The 19591-nt window shown below is 40.2% G+C and overlaps 1 protein-coding gene across 2 annotated transcripts in view; it reads right to left on the bottom strand.

The window, feature by feature from the left end:
- The window catches only part of CEP192 (centrosomal protein 192), a 135941-nt gene that overhangs the window by 20068 nt on the left and 96282 nt on the right, over positions 1–19591 (bottom strand). For both annotated transcript variants that reach the window (XM_012472511.3, XM_064379456.1), the window contains 8 exons: positions 14065–14325; positions 13692–13807; positions 11703–11812; positions 8832–8982; positions 6000–6178; positions 5378–5501; positions 3720–3825; positions 2764–2971 (listed from right to left, as the gene is read on the bottom strand). In XM_012472511.3, the coding sequence (XP_012327934.2) occupies positions 2764–2971; positions 3720–3825; positions 5378–5501; positions 6000–6178; positions 8832–8982; positions 11703–11812; positions 13692–13807; positions 14065–14325 (1255 nt within the window). The remainder of the gene's footprint in view (positions 1–2763; positions 2972–3719; positions 3826–5377; positions 5502–5999; positions 6179–8831; positions 8983–11702; positions 11813–13691; positions 13808–14064; positions 14326–19591) is intronic.

Below are 19591 nucleotides of genomic sequence, written 5' to 3'. Positions count from 1 at the left end.
TTGTTTTAGGTTTTATTACAAGTACAATGCAAAGATACTGAAGGGCTTATGCTGGAGAGCAATAAGATGACTGACAGTTTTAAAGTGTTACAGACTGCTCTGTAGAAAAGATATTGCAAGGCACTGAAGTGGACAAGGAAACCCAGGTAAGTTATAGCTGTAGCAGTTTGGCTCTGAGATGATGCACATGGTGACTGCCTCCAGCGTAGACAATGGCAAAGGGGAAAAAAAGACATGGACATGTGTGGCCTCCACTTTGAAGACAGGCTTCAAAGGACTTGCTGATGGACTGAGTGGGAGGAGGGAGGAAGAAATCAGAAATCAGAAATAACAACCAATAGACAGATAGTGGTGCCACTTACTGACATGGGTGAACCTGGAGGAGGTGTAAGGTCTCTCTTGGGCTTATCACACCTGTTGTGCCTGTGAGATGCCCACATGTGAGCCAAGCAGGCACCAGGGTATGATGCCTGGGCCCGAGCACATGGGAAGTCATGAGAGTCACAGGCACAGGCCATCATTGAGCAGGAGAACACAGAGAAGGAAAGGTACAAGCAGGCCAGGCCGGGACCCTGCCAGTCTTCAGAAGTAGGGGAGAAGAATCAGCAAGGGATCCGAGCAGGAGTAGGTAAAGCAGGAAAATTCGAGCACTGGGGCATGGCAGTTGCACAGAGGCGTGCTCCGAAGTGGAGGAGTGGTCAACAGTGCTGGGAGTTCAAGTCAACCGAGACACAAAATCGACCCTGGATTTGGCACATGGAGCTCTTCAGTGACCTCCACAGGACAGGCATGAGGTAACTGCAGCCAAGGCCTGAAGAAGTGCGGGCAGGGGACTGCTAAGAGGGGGCAGCTGCAAGGAAAGGGTATAGGAGCCGAGAAAGATGCTTCTTAACCCATTGATGGTGGAGCGTACTGGATGCCAGTGGAGACGTTATCAACAAGGAGGGAGAAGCTGATGGCCCTGGAGAGAGAGGGGAACACAGGAAGCCCCTGAGAGGTGAAAATGGACAAACCGAGTTCCAGGCAAAGGGTTTGCCTGCGATGGAAACAGAGCCTTTCACTGGGTCTCGGGGCCTATTTTTCACGTGTGAGGCAAAGTCAATGGTTAAGAAGAGTGACAGCAGGAGCAGGGGGTGCTGCAGGACACACAAGGAGCACGAGAGGCAGCAAAGCCTTGTGTGGAGGGGCACCTGGAACCCCCAGCAGGGCAGAGTGGTTCACCCCAGCGTGGCTTCGCTGCTGGGGTGGAGGCAGGAGGAGCTACACCCCCGAGGCAAGCCAGGATTGGGATCTTGCCAGGAAGGAACAGAGAGAGAGAGGAGCACATGGCAGTCACGGAAGCCTTTGAAGCAGCAACTGTAAGGACAGACTCAGGGTCCAGTGAGTGACAAGAGGAAAGAGGCATGGCAGGCTGGGAGAGAGCACAAAACAGAGAGGGCCACCGGGCTGGGGGTCTCAGGGAGGCCAAAGAACCGCTGTGAGCCCTGGGTGAGGGAGCTGAAGAGACAGGCGACAGTCAGCAATTGCCAGGCTCAGATCAGAGAACTTCAGGGTTGAATCACAAGTTCCAGGAGGGGAAGGTATCAGGAGGGCAAGGCTGGGGGTAGAAAAAATCACTGGAGAGGCAAGGAGTTAGAGGGCCAGGCGAGAGATGTACCCACATCCTTTCTAACAGGTCCCACCGACAACACTGCTCATTTAGCCTGAGCCAGCAGTGAGAGAGACAGACAGGGAGAAAAATAAATAATCTCAGGACTCTTGAGGAATATTAGCAATACAGAGTGCCTAACAGACAACAAACACCATCCTAACTGCTGTACATATATCACTATTTCTGAACATGAATGCTCATCATGTCCCAATAAACCCATCCTAAACTGAAATTATCCTAAGTGGAAAATGCATATAATCCACGTAACCTACCCAGCATCATAGCTTAGCTGAGCCTGCCTTAAACCTGCTGAGAACACTTACCTTAGGCTATAGTTGAGCAAATCCTCTAACACAAAGCTCATTTTATAATAAGGGGTTGAATATCTCATGTCATTTGCTGAGGACCGCAGTCTCATGTCACCTACTGAGTGCACTGCAGAACACAGTATCAGCTGTTCACCCTTGTGATCACAGGGATGACTAGAAGCTGTGGCTCGGGGCTGCTGCCACCCAGAATCACAAGAGGGTGCAGCACCGTGTTTTGCTACCCAGGACAAGGTCAAAAATCAAAGTACAATTTTCACTGAATCTATATGGCTTTCACACCATCACCAGCTCAAAAAAATGGTAAATCAAGCCACCATAAGTCATGGTCTGCCCAAACAGGAATTACTAAATTTATCCTTGAAGTCCTCTGTGGAAGAAGTTAATTCCAAAGCCTATCTTACAAATGGGGAAACCAAGCAAGTCTACTGAACCTGTCTGGAGCCTCAATGTCATGTGAGTAAGTGATGAAGCCAGGCTCCACTCACTGTCCCGTCTTCTTCATCTGCTAACTTATTAACAATTCTGGTCAAGGATCTGGTTCTGACCATCAAATAAAATCTAGGATTCCTGGAATACGCAAACTTAGTAAATGCCAAGGTTTCACATTTTAAGACTGTTCAGATCCCAAATCCAGCCCATCACTGAAATGACTGCTAATAGCCACTTGATTTTCTCCTCAAGTAGGAGGAAATCTGTATTTATCACCAACTTACAGCGGAGAATAAAGCATCAGAATCAATATATCTGCAGACATTGGAATTACATAATTTTGTGGCACAATACCTGAAGTTTTACCAGGTTCTGTTGTAGGAAAAGTAATATTCTTGTTTCTTATTTCAACTTTTGTGGAAGGTGGTTTTGTCATTGGTTTGACCAAATGACTAACTGAAGGCTCAGATACTGGGGAAAGAATTCCAAATGGTTTGGAGGCCAAACGAGTTAAAAGTTCCACTTGAGTTAAATCTTCTCGAATTTGAACTTTTACAATTTTCTGAAATGAGCCAAATAAAGAGATAAGATACAAACGTAGCTATCATTTTAAAAGAAACAATTCCATTTTTAAATCATAGTAGAGAAAAGAAATGCCAAACAAATGAGACGTCAATAAATCTAGGAATTAAAGTTTATTTAGATCTCAAGGTAAATCTGTGACTCTCCTTTCTCCCACTACCTTTTTTTTTTTTTTAAAGCAAATTTAGAAAATTAGTAATTACTTCTAGGCCCCACTCTCCACACCCACTTCCCAAGAGAACTGTTCTGATCATTATGGAAAAAACTCTACACCAATGCTCTAATTAAATAAACCTAGTTGGGCTCAGAATACAAATAATCATGCCTCAGTATCCATGGCGGATTAGTTCCAGGACCCCCTGAGGATGCTAAAATCCTTGATGCTCAAGTTCTGTATATAAAGTGGCGCAGTATTTGCACATAACATACATACATTGTCCTGTACACTTTAGATCATCTCTAGAGTACTTCTAATACCTAATACAGTGTAAATGCTATGCAAATAGTTGTTATACTGTATTTATCTGTATTATTTTTTCCCCAAATATTTTCAATCGTGGTTGGTTGAATCCTTGGATGTGGAACCCACAGATATGAAGGGCCAAGTATACCTTCATTTGATTTTTGAAATGTAAGCACTAATAAGGATTATGAAACTGAAGCTACAAAGTAACAGAAATGTCACTCCAAAAAAAAAAAAAACAAACCCAAACCACTTTTAAAAGTACCTTCTGTCCATCGTCACAGTGTATATAGATCAAACCACTCCACGGGAACATTGACTGTTTTGTGGATAAGGAGGAATTAGGACTCACAAGAATTTGTAGTTTACTCCTTTAAAAAAATTTAATAAGAAAATTAAAAATAGCCTACATTTTAACAGTAGTAATCACACAAGTTATAAATACTGGTCTGTCAGCCGATGACCATTTCCTCACTGCTCAGGAAGAGCAAAGAACAGAGGTCACTCCCAAGCGTTTCCCACGTGGCTCCCACACGCTTATCCCACCTCTATCCGACTCAATGGCTAACAAGAAACTCACCAGCACAAACTCATGACTCAAGGGCAAAACTCATGTGAAAACAAACCATGCCTTAGGAATACCATGTTAAAAGCAACTCATGGTAAAAATTTTTAGAGCAAAAGACCAAGACTACAAAAGCTCTGAGCCATGTGATAATAAAGAAGAATGCAGGTGCAGCACGGAGAGAATGCAGGAGCTGCAGAGAAAACTAGAAAAAAGGGTGAGGGAGATGGAGAAGAAATGAAGAAAAATACACCTTTTTTTATGACCCGGCTGCTAATATTTTCTGGCCTCAATATTCTCTTCAAGAGCCAGGGGGTGCTAGAGAAGAGTTTAAAAGTAGACAATGGGATTAGATTTGTGATTTTAAAAAATCACCAGATTGAAAAGCTATTTCAGTACAAATGTCAAAAAAATGACAGGGCAAGATTGTCTTCCCCTGCTAAACACATGGGGCTACAGAAAAAGCGATCGGTGAGGAACCTGTTCTACCATTAGCTGAAAGGGTGTGTGGCACATGAGAAACAGTTGCTGCATGCCAAATTGACTGCTCTGGTCCCAGCAACGTCTCTTTGGAGTGTTCCTGACCATGCCTCAGCTCAAAGTCTCTGTCGAGTAAACTCTCCTAAAATTTTAGCACATCATTTTGCAAAAAGTAAATAAACTTGATTTTGTCTTTCTGCAAAGTTGTTAATCCCAGATACAAGGGATGTGCAGATGTGGGAGTCACGCACTGACCAGATGAAGTCCTGAAAAGCTGCAGAGCTGTGGCTTTCCCACCTGTTAACAACCAGGTTGTGGACAGAGGACAGGCAGCTGTGTAGAAACGGCTGGCCCCAAAAGACTTCCTTTTGTCCTAGAATATTCTACAGCATCAGTAAGCAAGGTTATAGCTCATACATACTAAAAGTGAGGAAACTTTGTCTGAAAAACGTCATTCAGAAAAAGCCAGCAGAACACAACGACCCAAACCAAGGTAAGGAACAGCAGAAGTGTTTGGGGTTGAGACATCGCGACCCCTCATCCCATGTCCAGTTGCATTCCTTGCTTTGTAATTTCACGGGCAGTCCTAAGAAGTAAACGTTCTGAAGTCTTCCATACCAGGGACTCTGTTCCACCTCAAATGTGTATGTCCCTTTACCCTCCTGGGTGACAGCATAACCGGCCATGTGCAGATCTCTGCTCTACTAGACTGCCTACAACTTGAGCTTACTTGTTCTTACAGCTGTCCTACAGAACCATGCATGTGCTTTGTGCAGTTGCACAGTCTAAAATTTAACTGGATAAGCTACAACGACATATTATTTGATCCTTAGAAAGTAACCATGCCAGCATCTGAGTAACACAGAAGTCAGACTTACTCTGGCGCGACACATCCGTGCTGCGGTGTGACTGTGAGGCAATGTGCTGGCCAGCACAGCTCAAATTTCAATAACCTCACAGAGTTATTCGCAATCTGGAAACGTCCAGTTTTTGCCATGTCACCTATTTTGTCAGATAAATAAAATGTTACTTACATTTAACAATACTGAAAAAGACAAATGTTAACAACTAATAAACCAGAACCCTAAATAGATACATGAGTATGCTACTGCTTTCTCAAATAGTCAATTAAAGAAATTTCTAATCCTTGGTATCAAAGAGGAAAAAGGAAACCTGGAAATCGTCACTGCTTCATCTTACCTTGAGCACACACCTGCATAGCAGATTTGCTCTACTCTAAACCAATGCTGTATCTCTGTGGGCAGGGGTGTGGCTCTGCCACTGGGGAAATTGGAGCCTCGTTGAAGAGTGTGGCCCTGGAACAAGAACTCTGTTCTAGGCAAGTCTGAGTGGGATCTCCAACAGTGGAAGCAGGACCTGGGCAAGGCACAGCTTGATGTGCAGGATCCCATGTGTGTCCTGGATGAGCCGTGGGTACAAAGGGAGGGCAGGCCCGGACTCCAGAATACACTTCTGAGGTGTCACAGTTGATATACTCACAAGGAGAAGGAGCTACCAGAATCAGATGCTTGGGGAGGACAGTCCACGGCTCTTCAGAGGCCAGCTGATCCGGAGGCGGGCGAGCCGCCTGTGAGAGAAGAGGAGAACCTTGAGGACCTTTGACTGGTAAAACATCCAAAGAGATGTTGCCACCATGTTTCCCAGAAGCTCCCAAGTTGCTAAAAAATCATTTAAAAAATGAAAAAGTTAGACAAGAAGAAAGAGACAGAGAGAAAAGTTAAAAACTATAAAAGAGCCAGGCACGGTGGCTCACGCCTATAATCCCAGCACTTTGGGAGGCCGAGGTGGGCAGATCACCGGGTCAGGAGATTGAGACCAGCCTGACCAACATGGTAAAAAAACCCTGTCTCTACTAAAAATGCAAAAAAATTAGCCGGATGTGGTGGCACGTGCCTGTAATCCCAGCTTCTCAGGAGGCTAAGGCAGGGGAATTGCTTGAACCACAGAGGTGGAGGTTGCAGTGAGCTGAGATCACGCCACTGCACTCCAGCCTGGGTGACAGAGAGAGACTCCATCTCAAAAAATAATAATAATAAAATAAAAATGATAAAAAGCCAGATTGCATCACATATTTTTATATTAATTGTTCGTAAATTTAAAAACATTAAGACAAAGCTAAAAGTGCATTATATATCAGGTATTTTTCAATGAATAAAAAGTATTCATATTGTTTATAGTTTAAAATGTATATAGGCTGGGGATGGTTGCTCATGCCTATAATCCCAGCACTTCAGGAGGCCAAGGAGGGAGGATTGCTTGAGGTGAGGAGTTCGAAAACAGCCTGGACAACACAGCAAGATACCACCTCTACATAAAGAAAAAAGCAAAATTAGGTGGGAATGGTGACAAGCATCTGTAGTCCCAGCTACTAGGGAAGACCGAGGAAGGAGGATTACTTGAGGCCAGGAGTCCAACCAGGGCTACAAAGCAAAACCCTGTCTCTTAAAAATATACATTAAGTATAGGGGTGACAAGGGGTGGGTGGTGGCACTGGGACTTGTACAGAACACTCAGACAGTCTGGGTTAGCAGCGTGCAATGAGAAGATTAGTTAAAAATAGGGGGATTAAGTAAAAATGTAAATATATTGTGGATAATGAATGGGGCCAAGGTTCCCAGTATTGGAGAAAAGGGTATAAACGTGGAAAGGCACTGCAGTGTTAGATAGAATTGGAGGGTTCAGAGTAAGCTCATTTAACATATTTATAAACAGAAGTAAATATAGAAGTGTAAGGATTTGCATATTAGTCCACATTTCCTGGCTCTGTCCACAGGTTAGAAACCTAGCACCCATGCCCTGGTTTCTAACACCATTCTCTACTCTCAGCTTCTGAGAGAAATGGTTATTCCAGGGTGGGGCAGGGAAAGTATATGATGAGCCTCAACATCCTGCTGTGCCAATGAGTAAAAAAGTGCTCAGAAGAAGGATGGGGGACCCATCAAAAGGATCAGAAGCCAGAATGCAATGCAAGACCAAATAATGACAGTGAAGGATCAACACTGCACCCATGAGTCCACTCCAGTACCAGTGAAGAATTACATAAAAGGGCCAAAACCAAATATGTTCCTCATAGTAAAAAGACAACTAATAAATGTAGAAAGATGGAATTAGAAATCATCCTTTGGTAACCATGGTGAAAATAATTCAGGCAACAAGCATCGATGGATGCTCACAAATTAGATGAGGAACAAGATAATCATGATCTTTAAGAAACTCCCTCTAAGATATTCATTAACTTTACAGTGGAGAAATCTGGCAGGGACCATTTTTAACTAAGTGATAAAAAAACAGTATTAGTGACAGGACAAATCAGCATTGTACAATGCCTGAAAAGATGCAACGAGAAAACAAACAGTGTCATTCCTGCCAAAAGTGTGAAACTTGAATCTGCAAACTGAAATTGAGGAATATTTTACAAAGTAACTGGCCTGGACTCCATAAAAACATCAAGGTCATTGGTAAGAAAGAGTTAGCAGCTGGCCTGCAACCTATTTTCTCCTTTCTACCAAGGAGTGATCTAGAAAAAAGAAAGGTATTTGGTGAAGTCTCTTGGTGATCCTGCTAATGACAGATCTCCTAACAAACAAACTAATGTCCTTATCTATGGAATGCTTTTTGCAAGATATATCTACTCTTTCTAGAATTATTGGTGGTAAAGAAACCTGAAGCTTCTGATCTTATGGGATAGTTACTTGAAAAATTACCACAGAAGTTATGTAATTATCAAAGTACAAAATAGAACTTTCATGCTCAATATAACTCCCCCTTTCAGGTAAGCCATGTAGCACATGCACAATTTAGAGACCCTGTGTCAAATTTGAACAAGAGCTCAAGTATTAATGCTGTAAAAAGGACCTAGGAAGTGCTACCACCAGTCCCAGACTTCTCCAGGCTTCATAAAAAATTACCAGTAAGCTTAATTCTGGATAAAGTCTTTGATTCTGTGGATCTGATACAATAATCCAACCTTCTGTATTATCTCAGTTAGGAAAGATAAGGAAAGGCTGAGAAACTCTATTGTGAAAGAGAGTTCTATACAAAAAAGTTCTATACAAATAGAGGATAAAGTAAAGGTGGTAAACTGTTAACAACAGTGAGTTTGAGTGCAGATTATATGGGAATTCTCTGCACTATTTTTAAACTTTCCTGAAAGTTTGAAATTATTTTCAACCTATACTTAAAATGAAGGTGAAATAAAAATTTTGAGACAAAATAATAATAATAATAGTAAAGTACAGGAAAAAAGATCAGCTCTGCTATGAATCGAATCATCCTGAAATCTGGTGAAATATTTCTGTTCATTTATTTTACCTTGTAGATTCCAAGCTAGCTTTGGAAGAAGACTGAAGGAATTCTCTGCTAGAAATGCAATCCCTGAATTCTCCAATTACTGAAAGTATAATTTTACACATGCTTCCATAAAAAAGCTGAACATCATTAGGCCGCTGGGGAAGATCATACACTGAAATAGAAAATAATGTTTGAAATACATGAATCTTCACACAAGCACACCACAAAGTAACAGATATATGTATATATTTATAGTTATAGACTATTAGTTGCCTGGGTTAGGGGAGGTGATATTTGGATTAGTAGTACAAAGTCTGGCACAAAATTACAGGCAGGCAGTTCAGCACCAGTGGCTGACAGCTCAGGTTTGGAACCTAAATTTGAACTACCTTTGCCACTCATTCACTCTGTGACCTTTGGCAAGTTACTTAACCTCTCTGAACTTTTAGTTTCTTCAACTATCATATAGATAACGATCTATATCAGGGATTGTGAGCATTAAAATAAGAATGCTTTCATAGATATATATGGCAACATTTATATGAAGCTTAATGTGGGCATTGTTCTAATCCCTTTATATATATTAATTTAGTTAATTTTCAGAACAATTACTTGAGATAGGTACTATTATTACCTCACTGCAAAGAGTAGGAATTGGAAGCACAGAGGTTAAGGGTCCACGATTTTTAAGTAGCAGTCTCTCAGGCATTCAATTTAAAGTAAATCTAGAAATAGTGCTCAAGATGAACATCTCTAGATTAGGCCACCCAAATTTGTATTTATAAGAAATGTTATAAAATACACTTGGCATTTTATATATAAATTAGATAGTCTTTAAGTATTGATATTTTGACATGGGAATTTTAAAAGAACACAGTAACTATAAATTTAAATTTATAACTTAACCAAGTCTCATGACTGAAAAAGTTTAAATCAACTACAAAAACATATGCCACAAATTACACATTTTGTAAAAGCAAGATTGTTACAAATCCTTGGAAGAGTAACATGCTCAAGCAAATGTTACTGAAATTCATCCCATAAAAGCTTCAACTGTAGTGTTTTCACAGGTGATCTATGGTACTAACCAACACAAAAAAGTGAAACTGATTCCTCCATTCATCTGGACAATAAACTTACAATCACAAGGAATACAGTATTCCTTGAGGTGAAATTCTGGTGTCCCAAAGACTTGGCCTAAGTCCCAACTCAACCCCATCTTAGATGGGTGATTTTGACAGGCTACTTGAGCTCTTGGTTGGCTGTGTCAACACAACTCTTAGTACAACATGTGTACTTATTTTGGACACGCAGCTCTACCTGGAGCACTCTTCCTCACTCTGGTCCTATCTTTTCCACCTCGCCAATTCCTCCTCTTTCTTCAAGTAAACCTCAAGAATCATCTCTAAGTAAGGTACCCTCCCAGATTCCTAAACACAGCTCTCTCTATCACAGTACTTTTCACATCACACCTGAGTCATCTGTCTTCCCCTGAGTCTGTAAGACTCTCAAGGACAAGGACTGCATCTGGTACCTCTACATCCAGTGTCCACAAACCAACTGGCACCTTGTCCTCTCAGGATGCATCCACCATTCAATGAGAGGACTGTTGCCGTATGATGGAACTATGCCAGCTTCTGAACAACTGCTCCCTACTTAAATTACAGTCTTCACAGCTTATCTCATATTTTGATCCTTCCTATGAGGAAGAGGTGGTTCTGCAGTGGGACAGATGGGTCTTGAGTTCCAACTCCAAATCCAAGGTTCCTTTCCTTTGCTCTGTTCCTTTAGCACACTCCTGAGAAGTCCATTCCAAGTCTTTCTGTCATTTTTAATCACCTCATCCCTGCCTTCCCTTTGAAGAGATGATCTAGACATCCACTTTACTGAAAAGTTCACAGAGTACCCCACATCATCCCTACCAAAGCATACATATCCTTCCATCACTTCGTATTTCAAAAGCAAAACATAGTCCATCATTAAAAAACTAGAAAATAAAAACAGGAAAAAGCTACCACCTGAAATTTACCAAGAAAACTAGCCACTTATTATTTTGGTGTATATATGCATGTGATTTTACTTATGTAAATATATATGTAATAATTTTTACCAAAATGAGATCTTACTTTGCAAACTTCAAAAAGTTTTTGTAATAAATGAAGAGCTTTCTATGTCATTCAGTACAGATTCATATCATTGTTCTAATGGCTTCAAAATATTCTACTGCATAATTAAATGACTCCTGAGTCTTGAGCATTAAGGTTACTTATAACTTCTTGCTATTATAAACAATACTATGGTGAAAATCTGTATATATATTTTTACAGTCTGTATGTCTCAATATATTTATATTTTGTATGAATAAATATTGTTAAATATTTGAAATGTTTAGTGTAAACAGGGCTAACCATCTAGGTTAGTGTCACCTCATTACTATTTTGATTTTTTTTTTGCCACCACTACATCTTCCATAAATCTTACAAAAGGCACCATAGCACAGTAACCTCAAAATGAGTGGGAGTTTGCAATCAAATCTAAGTAGCAATTAATTTGATTTAATAATGACCATTTTCCTCTTCCTGTTTACAAGTCTGCCTAGAGGGTAAATGCAGAAAGTATTAGTAACATGTAACATTTATACAGCAGCAAAGCTCTTTCATCGAATCCTTATAACAACTCTGTATGGATGAAAAGCAAGATGTCGCCTTTCTTCCCATTTACAAGATAAGAAAACTGATATTCAATGATGTAATTTGTTCAAACTCATACAGCAGAGCTATGGCTCAAACTCTGCCTAACACTGTATCTAAACTTACACTTCCTTCTTGTATCACATCACTGGACCTAGATAATACTATAAATGACCCAAACAAGACATGTTGAAATTCTTACCTTCAGTTATTAATAGCTCATCTTGAAATGCTTCAGCAAAATTAATGTTTTGAAGCACACTGTGTTCTGGAAGTATCTGTTTTATAATCTCTGGGTTATGTAACAGGGCCCTGCCAGGAGAGATTTTTTTTTTTTAATTCAAAAGTGATGTTATATATAAAATGACTTTAATTGGATTTTCACTAATGCAGTTGGCAAATCTCACTTATATTGATACATTTGTACATAGACCTTATACTTAAAAGAAAACCTGTTTTGGAAGTTTCCTCAAAAATTACACTTGGTAGTAAAATTATCAGTTTCAGTTAAATATTAACATCAATTAAGAACTCCCTAAAAGAATAGTAGCAAGAAGAGTTAAATTAGATTCTTTTCAAGTCTTACATTTTCATTATTTGTGATAATTTGGCCATAGCTAGTAATTTGTCTTACAACACAAAAGAACTTGGTAAAAAATGGAAACATTTGAAGGGGAATATTTAAATTACCATATAACCACATTTATCTGATTCCTTCCAGAAAATCTTTGAGGTGCGAAAACTGAAATGTAAATTTCTCTATAATAATCAGATGTCCACAAAGAAAATGTCATTACTATAAACTTTATGGCAAAGAGGAGTTTGAAAATAATACACTGATTTCTATATCCCAATAGAGAGAAAGAAAAACATCAGAATACCTAATAAAGTGGTTTCTCCAAATGTCAGTTTCTATTTCCAAAATAATTAAGACACAAAACCAGGTTCAAAGGCAAGCTTTTGATCTGGTCTGTTCTAACATTATGTAGCAAGTCACCATTAAATTCCTTCTTGTAAACATTCCAATGACCCTCAACAAATTAAAAAAAAAACAATTTCCCAAATTCTGTATCAGAATAAAACACAGCCAAGCACAAAGGGTCAGAAGGAGACAGGCATATTCCTTCACATTCCCTTTCTAATGATTTTTTATTAGCAGATGACACACCATGAGCCGCACTCATTCTATGTTTAGGTCCTCTAAACTAGGAAGCTACACTTTTACAATAAGAGAATTAATGTTTAAATCAGGCCTAAACCTTAATCAATACCCTAAATTTTCCAACGGTTCAGCATATCAAACTATGTTTAATTAATTAATTAATTTATTTATTTATGAGCGAGGTCTGGCTCTGTTGCATTTATTTATTTGCTTGCTTGTTTATTTATTTGAGAGGTCTGGGCTCTGTCGCCCAGGTTGGAGTGCAGTGGTGCAATCATAGCTCACTGCAACCTTGAACTCCTGGGACCGTGATCTTTCCACTCAGCCTACAAAGTTGCAAGGACTACAGGTGCACACCACCACACCCAACTAAATTTTCTATTTCTTTTGTAGAGACAGGGTCTCATTATTTTGCCCAGGCTGGTCTTGAACTCCTGGCCTCAAGCTATCCTCCCACATCAGCCTCCCAAAGTGCTGATCATGAGCCAGTTAGCCCGCCCTATGTTTAAATTAGATATATCAGATTTTATAGTAGTTCACACTTTTTAAGTAGCTACAAGTTAAACATCTTACACATTTCAAAAATTCAACTTGATCCTTTCAAATAATTCACAGCATTTCCAGAAATATTACAAACTAGGCCCCTGTGTTTATACAATATAATCATTCAGCAGTTCTTAAATCTTTTATAAAACTGACACACTGTCTCTGGACATGTCATCAAGAGTACATTATGAAAATGGTCCTATTATGAAGTATGATGCACCTACTGAGTAAGGGAAGAGTGGCACAACAGGTACATCCAGAAAAGAAGGCACATTCGAAGAAAATATGGGAGATGAGTTTCCTACAGGTATTATTTACTCACATTGTGGTAGCTCATTAGCCACATAAATTCTATCAAGATTTTTCATCTACCAGTTCACTAATAAATAGTGGTATGTTCTAAAAATTCCAAATTCCTAGCCACTGAGGCTTTCATCATTTCTACTGAATGGTTCCTAACATTGTGCAAGATAAGTAATTTACCTTCGATATTGCTGTCTTGAAATTTCATCTCCACCAAATAAATATACAGTTGATAGTTCTGTTGCAGTTTTATTATTGATTTCTCTGTCTAATGGATTATATATTAAAGTAACATCCTGAGGCCAAGAAAAAAATACAGGAGTAAATATTAAATATCTTTCTTAAGTCATTTCACTCTGATTCAACAATCTTACAAGCCTAAAAATTCGAGATAGACACAAGTGCATATGCATGGCATTTCCAAGAACATATAAGTACTTCCACTTGTACATTATTTTCAAATATTATTTTAGCTTTTGGCCTTAAAATACATAATTATTAACTTAATTTTAAAATGAGTTGATGTTTTTAGCACAGAAATTTTTATACTTACTTCTTGTGTTCTTTCCTTGAGTACAAATTTATCTGGAAAAATCCTCAACACTTTAGGATCCAGCAAAACTTTTTCCTGAGAATTCTTAAAACCTACTGCTTTAACAAAAGCTGCTCGGGAGCCAGTGTTGCGGACAGAAAAAACGATTTTACTTTCTTTGCCAGGTACTAAGCCACTCACTGTTACCATGTAACTGTCAGATAATTTTTTAACGCCTTCCAAAATAAGATTACTTGTTCCTCCATATCCAGACAAAGGTATCTAAAAGAATATACATATCCAAAATTATTTTAATGTAAGCAGAAAGAGGAACACTGAATTACAGTCAGAAAAAAATTCAGAAAGATTTAATACAGTTAAAAATTCTAATGTTTGTATACTTTGGGTAATAGTTACCCATTTCCCGTCCAGCAGTATATTAAAGACTTTGTCTTAAGGAAAAAAACTAACCAAAGAGCTGCAAAAGTATTTGATTTCTGATATGCTAAGAATGAACTATTTCAAAAGCCAAGCTTAAATGACAGAGGAATAATACAAAGATTAGTACAGACATGTTTGCTTAAGAAGTTTATATACTAATATACTAAAATATACTAATACTTGCAATTTACTTTGAAATGCATTAAAAAGATGAACTGGTGGCTGGCAAGATGGCCAAATACAAACAGCTCTGGTCTGCAGCTCCCAAGAAGATCAATGCAGAAAGCAGGTGATTTCTGCATTTCCAACTGAGGTACCCAGCTCAACTCACTGGGACTGGTTAGATAGTGGGTACCAGCTCACAGAGGGTGAGCTGAAGCAGAGTGGGCCGTCGCCTTACCTGGGAAGCACAAGGGGTCGGGGAACTCCCTCCCCTAGCCAAGGGAAGCCATGAGGGACTGTGCTGTAAGGAACAGTGCACTCTGGCTCAGATACTATGCTTTTCCCATGGTCTTCGCAACATGCACACCAGGAGAGTCCCTCTGGTGTCTATGCCACCAGGGCCCTGGATTTCAAGCACAAAACTGGGCAGCCATTTGGGCTCACTCCCTGGGTTCCAGTGGTGCCTGGAATGCGAGTGCAACAGAACCATTCACTCCCCTGGAAAGGGAGCTGAAGCAAGGGAGCCAAGGTTTACATCAGTGGATCCCACCCCCATGGAGCCCAGCAAGCTAAGACCCACTGGCTTGAAATTCTCATTGCCAGCACAGCAGTCTGAAGTCGTCCTGGGACGCTCGAGCTTGGTGAGGGAAGGAGCATTTGCCATTGCTGAGGCTTAAGTAAGTAGGCGGTTTTCCCCTCACAGTGTATAAACAAAGCTGCTGGAAGTTTGACTGGAGGGAGCCTACCGCAGCATGGCAAAGCCTCTGTAGCCAGACTGCCTCTCTAGGTTCCTCCTCTCTGGGCAGGGCATCTCTGAAAAAAGACAGCAGCCCCAGTCAGGGGCTTATAGATAAAACTTCCATCTCCCTGGGACAGAGCAACTGGGGAATATAAACAGACACTTCTCAAAAGAAGACATTTATGTGACCAACAAACATGAAAAAAAGCTCTTCATCACCGGTCATTAGAGAAATCAAAACCACAATGAGGTATCATCTCACGCCAGTTAGAATGGTGATCATTAAAAAGTCAGGAAACAACAGATGCTGAAGAGGATGTGGAGAAATAAGAACGCTTTTACACTGTTGGTGGGAGTGTAAATTAGTTCAACCATTGTAGAAAACAGTGTGGTGATCTAGAACCAGAAATATCATTTGACCCAGCAATCCCATTACTGGGTATATATCCAAAGGATTATAAACCATTCTACTATAAAGACACATGCACACGTATGTTTATTGCAGCACTGTTCACAGTAGCAAGACTTGGAACCAACACAGATGCCTCATCAATGATAGAATGGATAAAGAAAATGTGGCACATATACACCATGGAATACTATGCAGCCATAAAAAGGGATGGGGTTCATGTCCTTTGCAGGGACATGGATGAAGCTGGAAACCATCATCCTCAGCAAACTAACACAGGAACAGAAAACCAAAGACCGTATGTTCTCACTCGTAAGTAGGAGGTGAACAGTGAGAACACATGGACACAGGGATGAGAACACTGATGACGGGTTGATGGGTGCAGCAAACCACCATGGCATGTGTATACCTATGTAACAAATCTGCACATGTATCCCAGAACTTAAAGTATAATTAAAAAAAAATTTCAAAAAAAAAGATGAATTGATGGATGGCTAGATATGTGAGAGACAAAATATAGCAAAATGTTAACTATAGAATCTAAGTGATAGTGTATGTGAGTGTTTAGTAATTCTTTCAACTTCTCAGTAATTCTGAAACTTTTCATAATAAAATTTTTTGGGGAAAACTCTATTTATAATTCTCTTAGTGTACAGTCCAGTCAGTGTCAGAGAGAAGCATGCAAAAGGGACTAAGCTAAAGACAAGAACTGTTAACAACTTTTGAAGGACAGATACACTGTCAACTGGGGAAGCAGCACACTAGAATCAGGCTTGGGAATCCATCTGCTGCTGCTTCCCACAGGGCTCAACCCTTGCAGGAAGCAAGGCTTCACAGAACACACCTCGTAAAGACAAATGTAAGGAAAACACCCTGCTGGAAACTTACCATATCTTTGAAATGCACATCTTTAACTATCTTTCATTCTGAATTACAGGTTGAGTATCCCTTATTCGAAGTGCTTGGGACCAGAAGTGTTCCAGATTTGGGAAAACTTACATTACACCGGTTGAACATCCCTAATTCAAAAATCCAAAATCCAAAATGCTCCAAAGAGCATTTCCTTCGAGCATCATGTCGGTATTCAAAACATTTCTGATTTTGGAGCACTGTGATTTTGAATTTTCAGATTAGGGATACTCAATCTGTACTAACATAGGTTGCAAAGAATCCCTTGCAAACTTGAAACCATCATAACTTATTCTGAGTTGTGTTATGTACTTAATCGAAATAACATTTTGAAAAAGTAATTTCAGGCTCCTCATCAATGTACACTGACTTGACTTTTAGTACAAATAAATGGCATTTCAGGTTCAGCATACTGGCTCACGCCTGTAATTCCAACACAGGGAGGCGGAGAGGGGCAGATCATTTGAGGTCAGGAGTTCGAGACAAACTTAGCCCACATGGTGAAATCCTGTCTTTACTAAAAATGCAAAAATTATCCGGGCATGGTGATGGGCGCCTGTAATCCCAGCTACTTGAGAGGCTGAGGCAGGAGAATCGCTTGAATCCGGGAGGTGGAGGTTGCAGTGTACTGAAATCATGCCACTGCACTCCAGGCTGGGCGACAGAATGAGACCATGTCTCAAAATAAATAAATAAAAAGCATTTCAAAGGGTTTCAGATTGGAAGCTCCTACAAATCCTCCCTCACTCAAAGTGACTTCTGGTAGTTTCAACAGCAAAAATGTTTCTAATTTTTCCTTTTCCATAGAAACTTACAAGTAAATTTTATCTATAAAACTAAATAGCAAATAACAGGGGAAAAGGTACCTTTGAAAACACTCATTATAAGTATTCTGCCTGTATTTTTAAAGCCTTAGAAATCACAAAATTACTACTGAGTAATCAGGTTAAGGAAAAAAAAAAATGATTGGCTGGCCTCGTGACTCACGCCTGTAATCCCAGCATTTTGGGAGGCCGAGGTGGGCGGATCACGAGGTCAGGATATGGAGACCATCCTGGCCAACATGGTGAAATCTTGTCTCTACTAAAAATAGGAAAATTAGCTGGGTGTGATGGCGTGTGCTTGTAGTCCCAGCTACTCGGAAGGCCGAGGCAGGATAACTGCTTGAACCTGGGAGGCGGAGGTTGCAGTGAGCTGAGATCGCACCACTGCACTCACTCTAGCCTGGCAATGGAGCAAGACTCTGTCTCAAAAAAGAAAAAAGTAAAGAAAAAAGCAATGATTAAATGAAATAAATCTGACTCACACCAGTAAATCCAGATTAAACAAGAGAAACTATTGTTCCTAACCTCAGCACTACTGAAATGTTGAGCTGTATGATTAGTTGTGGTTGGAACTGTCCTGGGCTTTCTCGGATATTCACCTCTATCCACTTGGTGCCAGTAGCATTCTTGTCCTGTCCCCAGTTATGACAAACCAAAAATAACTTCAGATTCTGCCAATGTCCCCTGGCGGTAACACAAGCTCTGGTTGAGAACCACTGCTCCAATACATAAAGCTGTTATTAGTACCCTAGAGACTATACAATAAATAAACGTGGGCTTTGCATTCAGCCAGCCTGAATTTGAACCTTGTCTCTATCACTGACCAGCAAGTAAGATGCACGATCACAGCCACGTATCTCTTGCAGCCTCAGTTTACACATGTGCAGAATGGCAAGAGTAGTATTATCCTGGACAGTTGTTTTGAAGATAAAAATGTGACAATCCACCATCTTAGTCTATTTGTGTTGCTATAACAGAATACTATAGATTGGGTAATTTATAAAGAACAGAAATTCATTCTTTACAGTTCTGGAGGCTGGAAGTCCAAGATCAGGTGCCAGTTTCTGATGAGGGCTGCTCTCTGTTTCTAAGATCTCACCTTGAATCCTGCATGTTCCACAGAGGAGAAATGCTGTGTCCTTGCACGGCAGAAGGTAGAAGGGCAAAAAGGACAAACTCCTTCCCTCAAACCTTTTTATAACAGCATTAATCCATTCCCGAGGGCAACACCTCCCAAAGGGATCCATCTCCCTACACTGTTGTATTGCAGAGTAAGTTTCTAATACAGAAATTTGGGAGACACATTCAATCACAGCATCCACATAGTGATTGAGGGTAGTGCCCAGAATATAATCAACATGCAACAAATAATCAGTACATTTTTATTGCAGTCCCATCATGCTTTATGGTATTCAAAACACAGGTCATTTCATTTGTTCCTCACAACCAAATTGGCAAGTTGGGACAGCAAGTAGCTGCTGACAAGATGAGAGAGGAAATGCCTAATCCAAGGTGAGTGTAAGTAACAGAGACAGGGCTGGCTCCCTGGGTTCTCCTGTCCACCGCAGCTCATAGGGCCAATCAAGTGACTCCACAGGAAACAGAGGTCAAGCTCCAGTGTCAAATAAAGCTGTAATACATATCTAACTTTAAAAACTTTTAGATATTGTTAATCTTGTAATTTATCACATTCCCTCTTTAACAATAGGATATAGAACCAAAATTTGAGCCCCAACCCCACCACCAAACACTTTTGCAGTTATAAGGCATGAACATCCATGTAGCTGGAGTTTCCTCCGACTGCCTTGCGTTGCTTCCTTTCCTCTATGACTTATCACTTTCATCTCTAATTGCTCTGAATGTGTCTACACAAATGGCTTTAAATCCTTTTTACCTATTATGCTGACAATTAAAAAGCATAAAAACTCTCGTCTTTGTATCCCCAGCATCTGGAACAGGGGCTAGGAAATTTAGTCAATGGATATTTGGTATGGTCTAAATGGTGATGTTGCCCCCCAAATTCACCTGTTGAAACCTAGTCCCCAATGTGACAGTACTAAGAGG

The sequence above is a fragment of the Aotus nancymaae genome, unplaced genomic scaffold (genome assembly GCF_030222135.1).
Source record: "Aotus nancymaae isolate 86718 unplaced genomic scaffold, 86718_ANA_hifiasm-v0.15.2.pri h1tg000020l, whole genome shotgun sequence".
Taxonomy (NCBI): domain Eukaryota; kingdom Metazoa; phylum Chordata; class Mammalia; order Primates; family Aotidae; genus Aotus; species Aotus nancymaae.
This window is presented reverse-complemented; position numbering and strand designations above follow the sequence as displayed.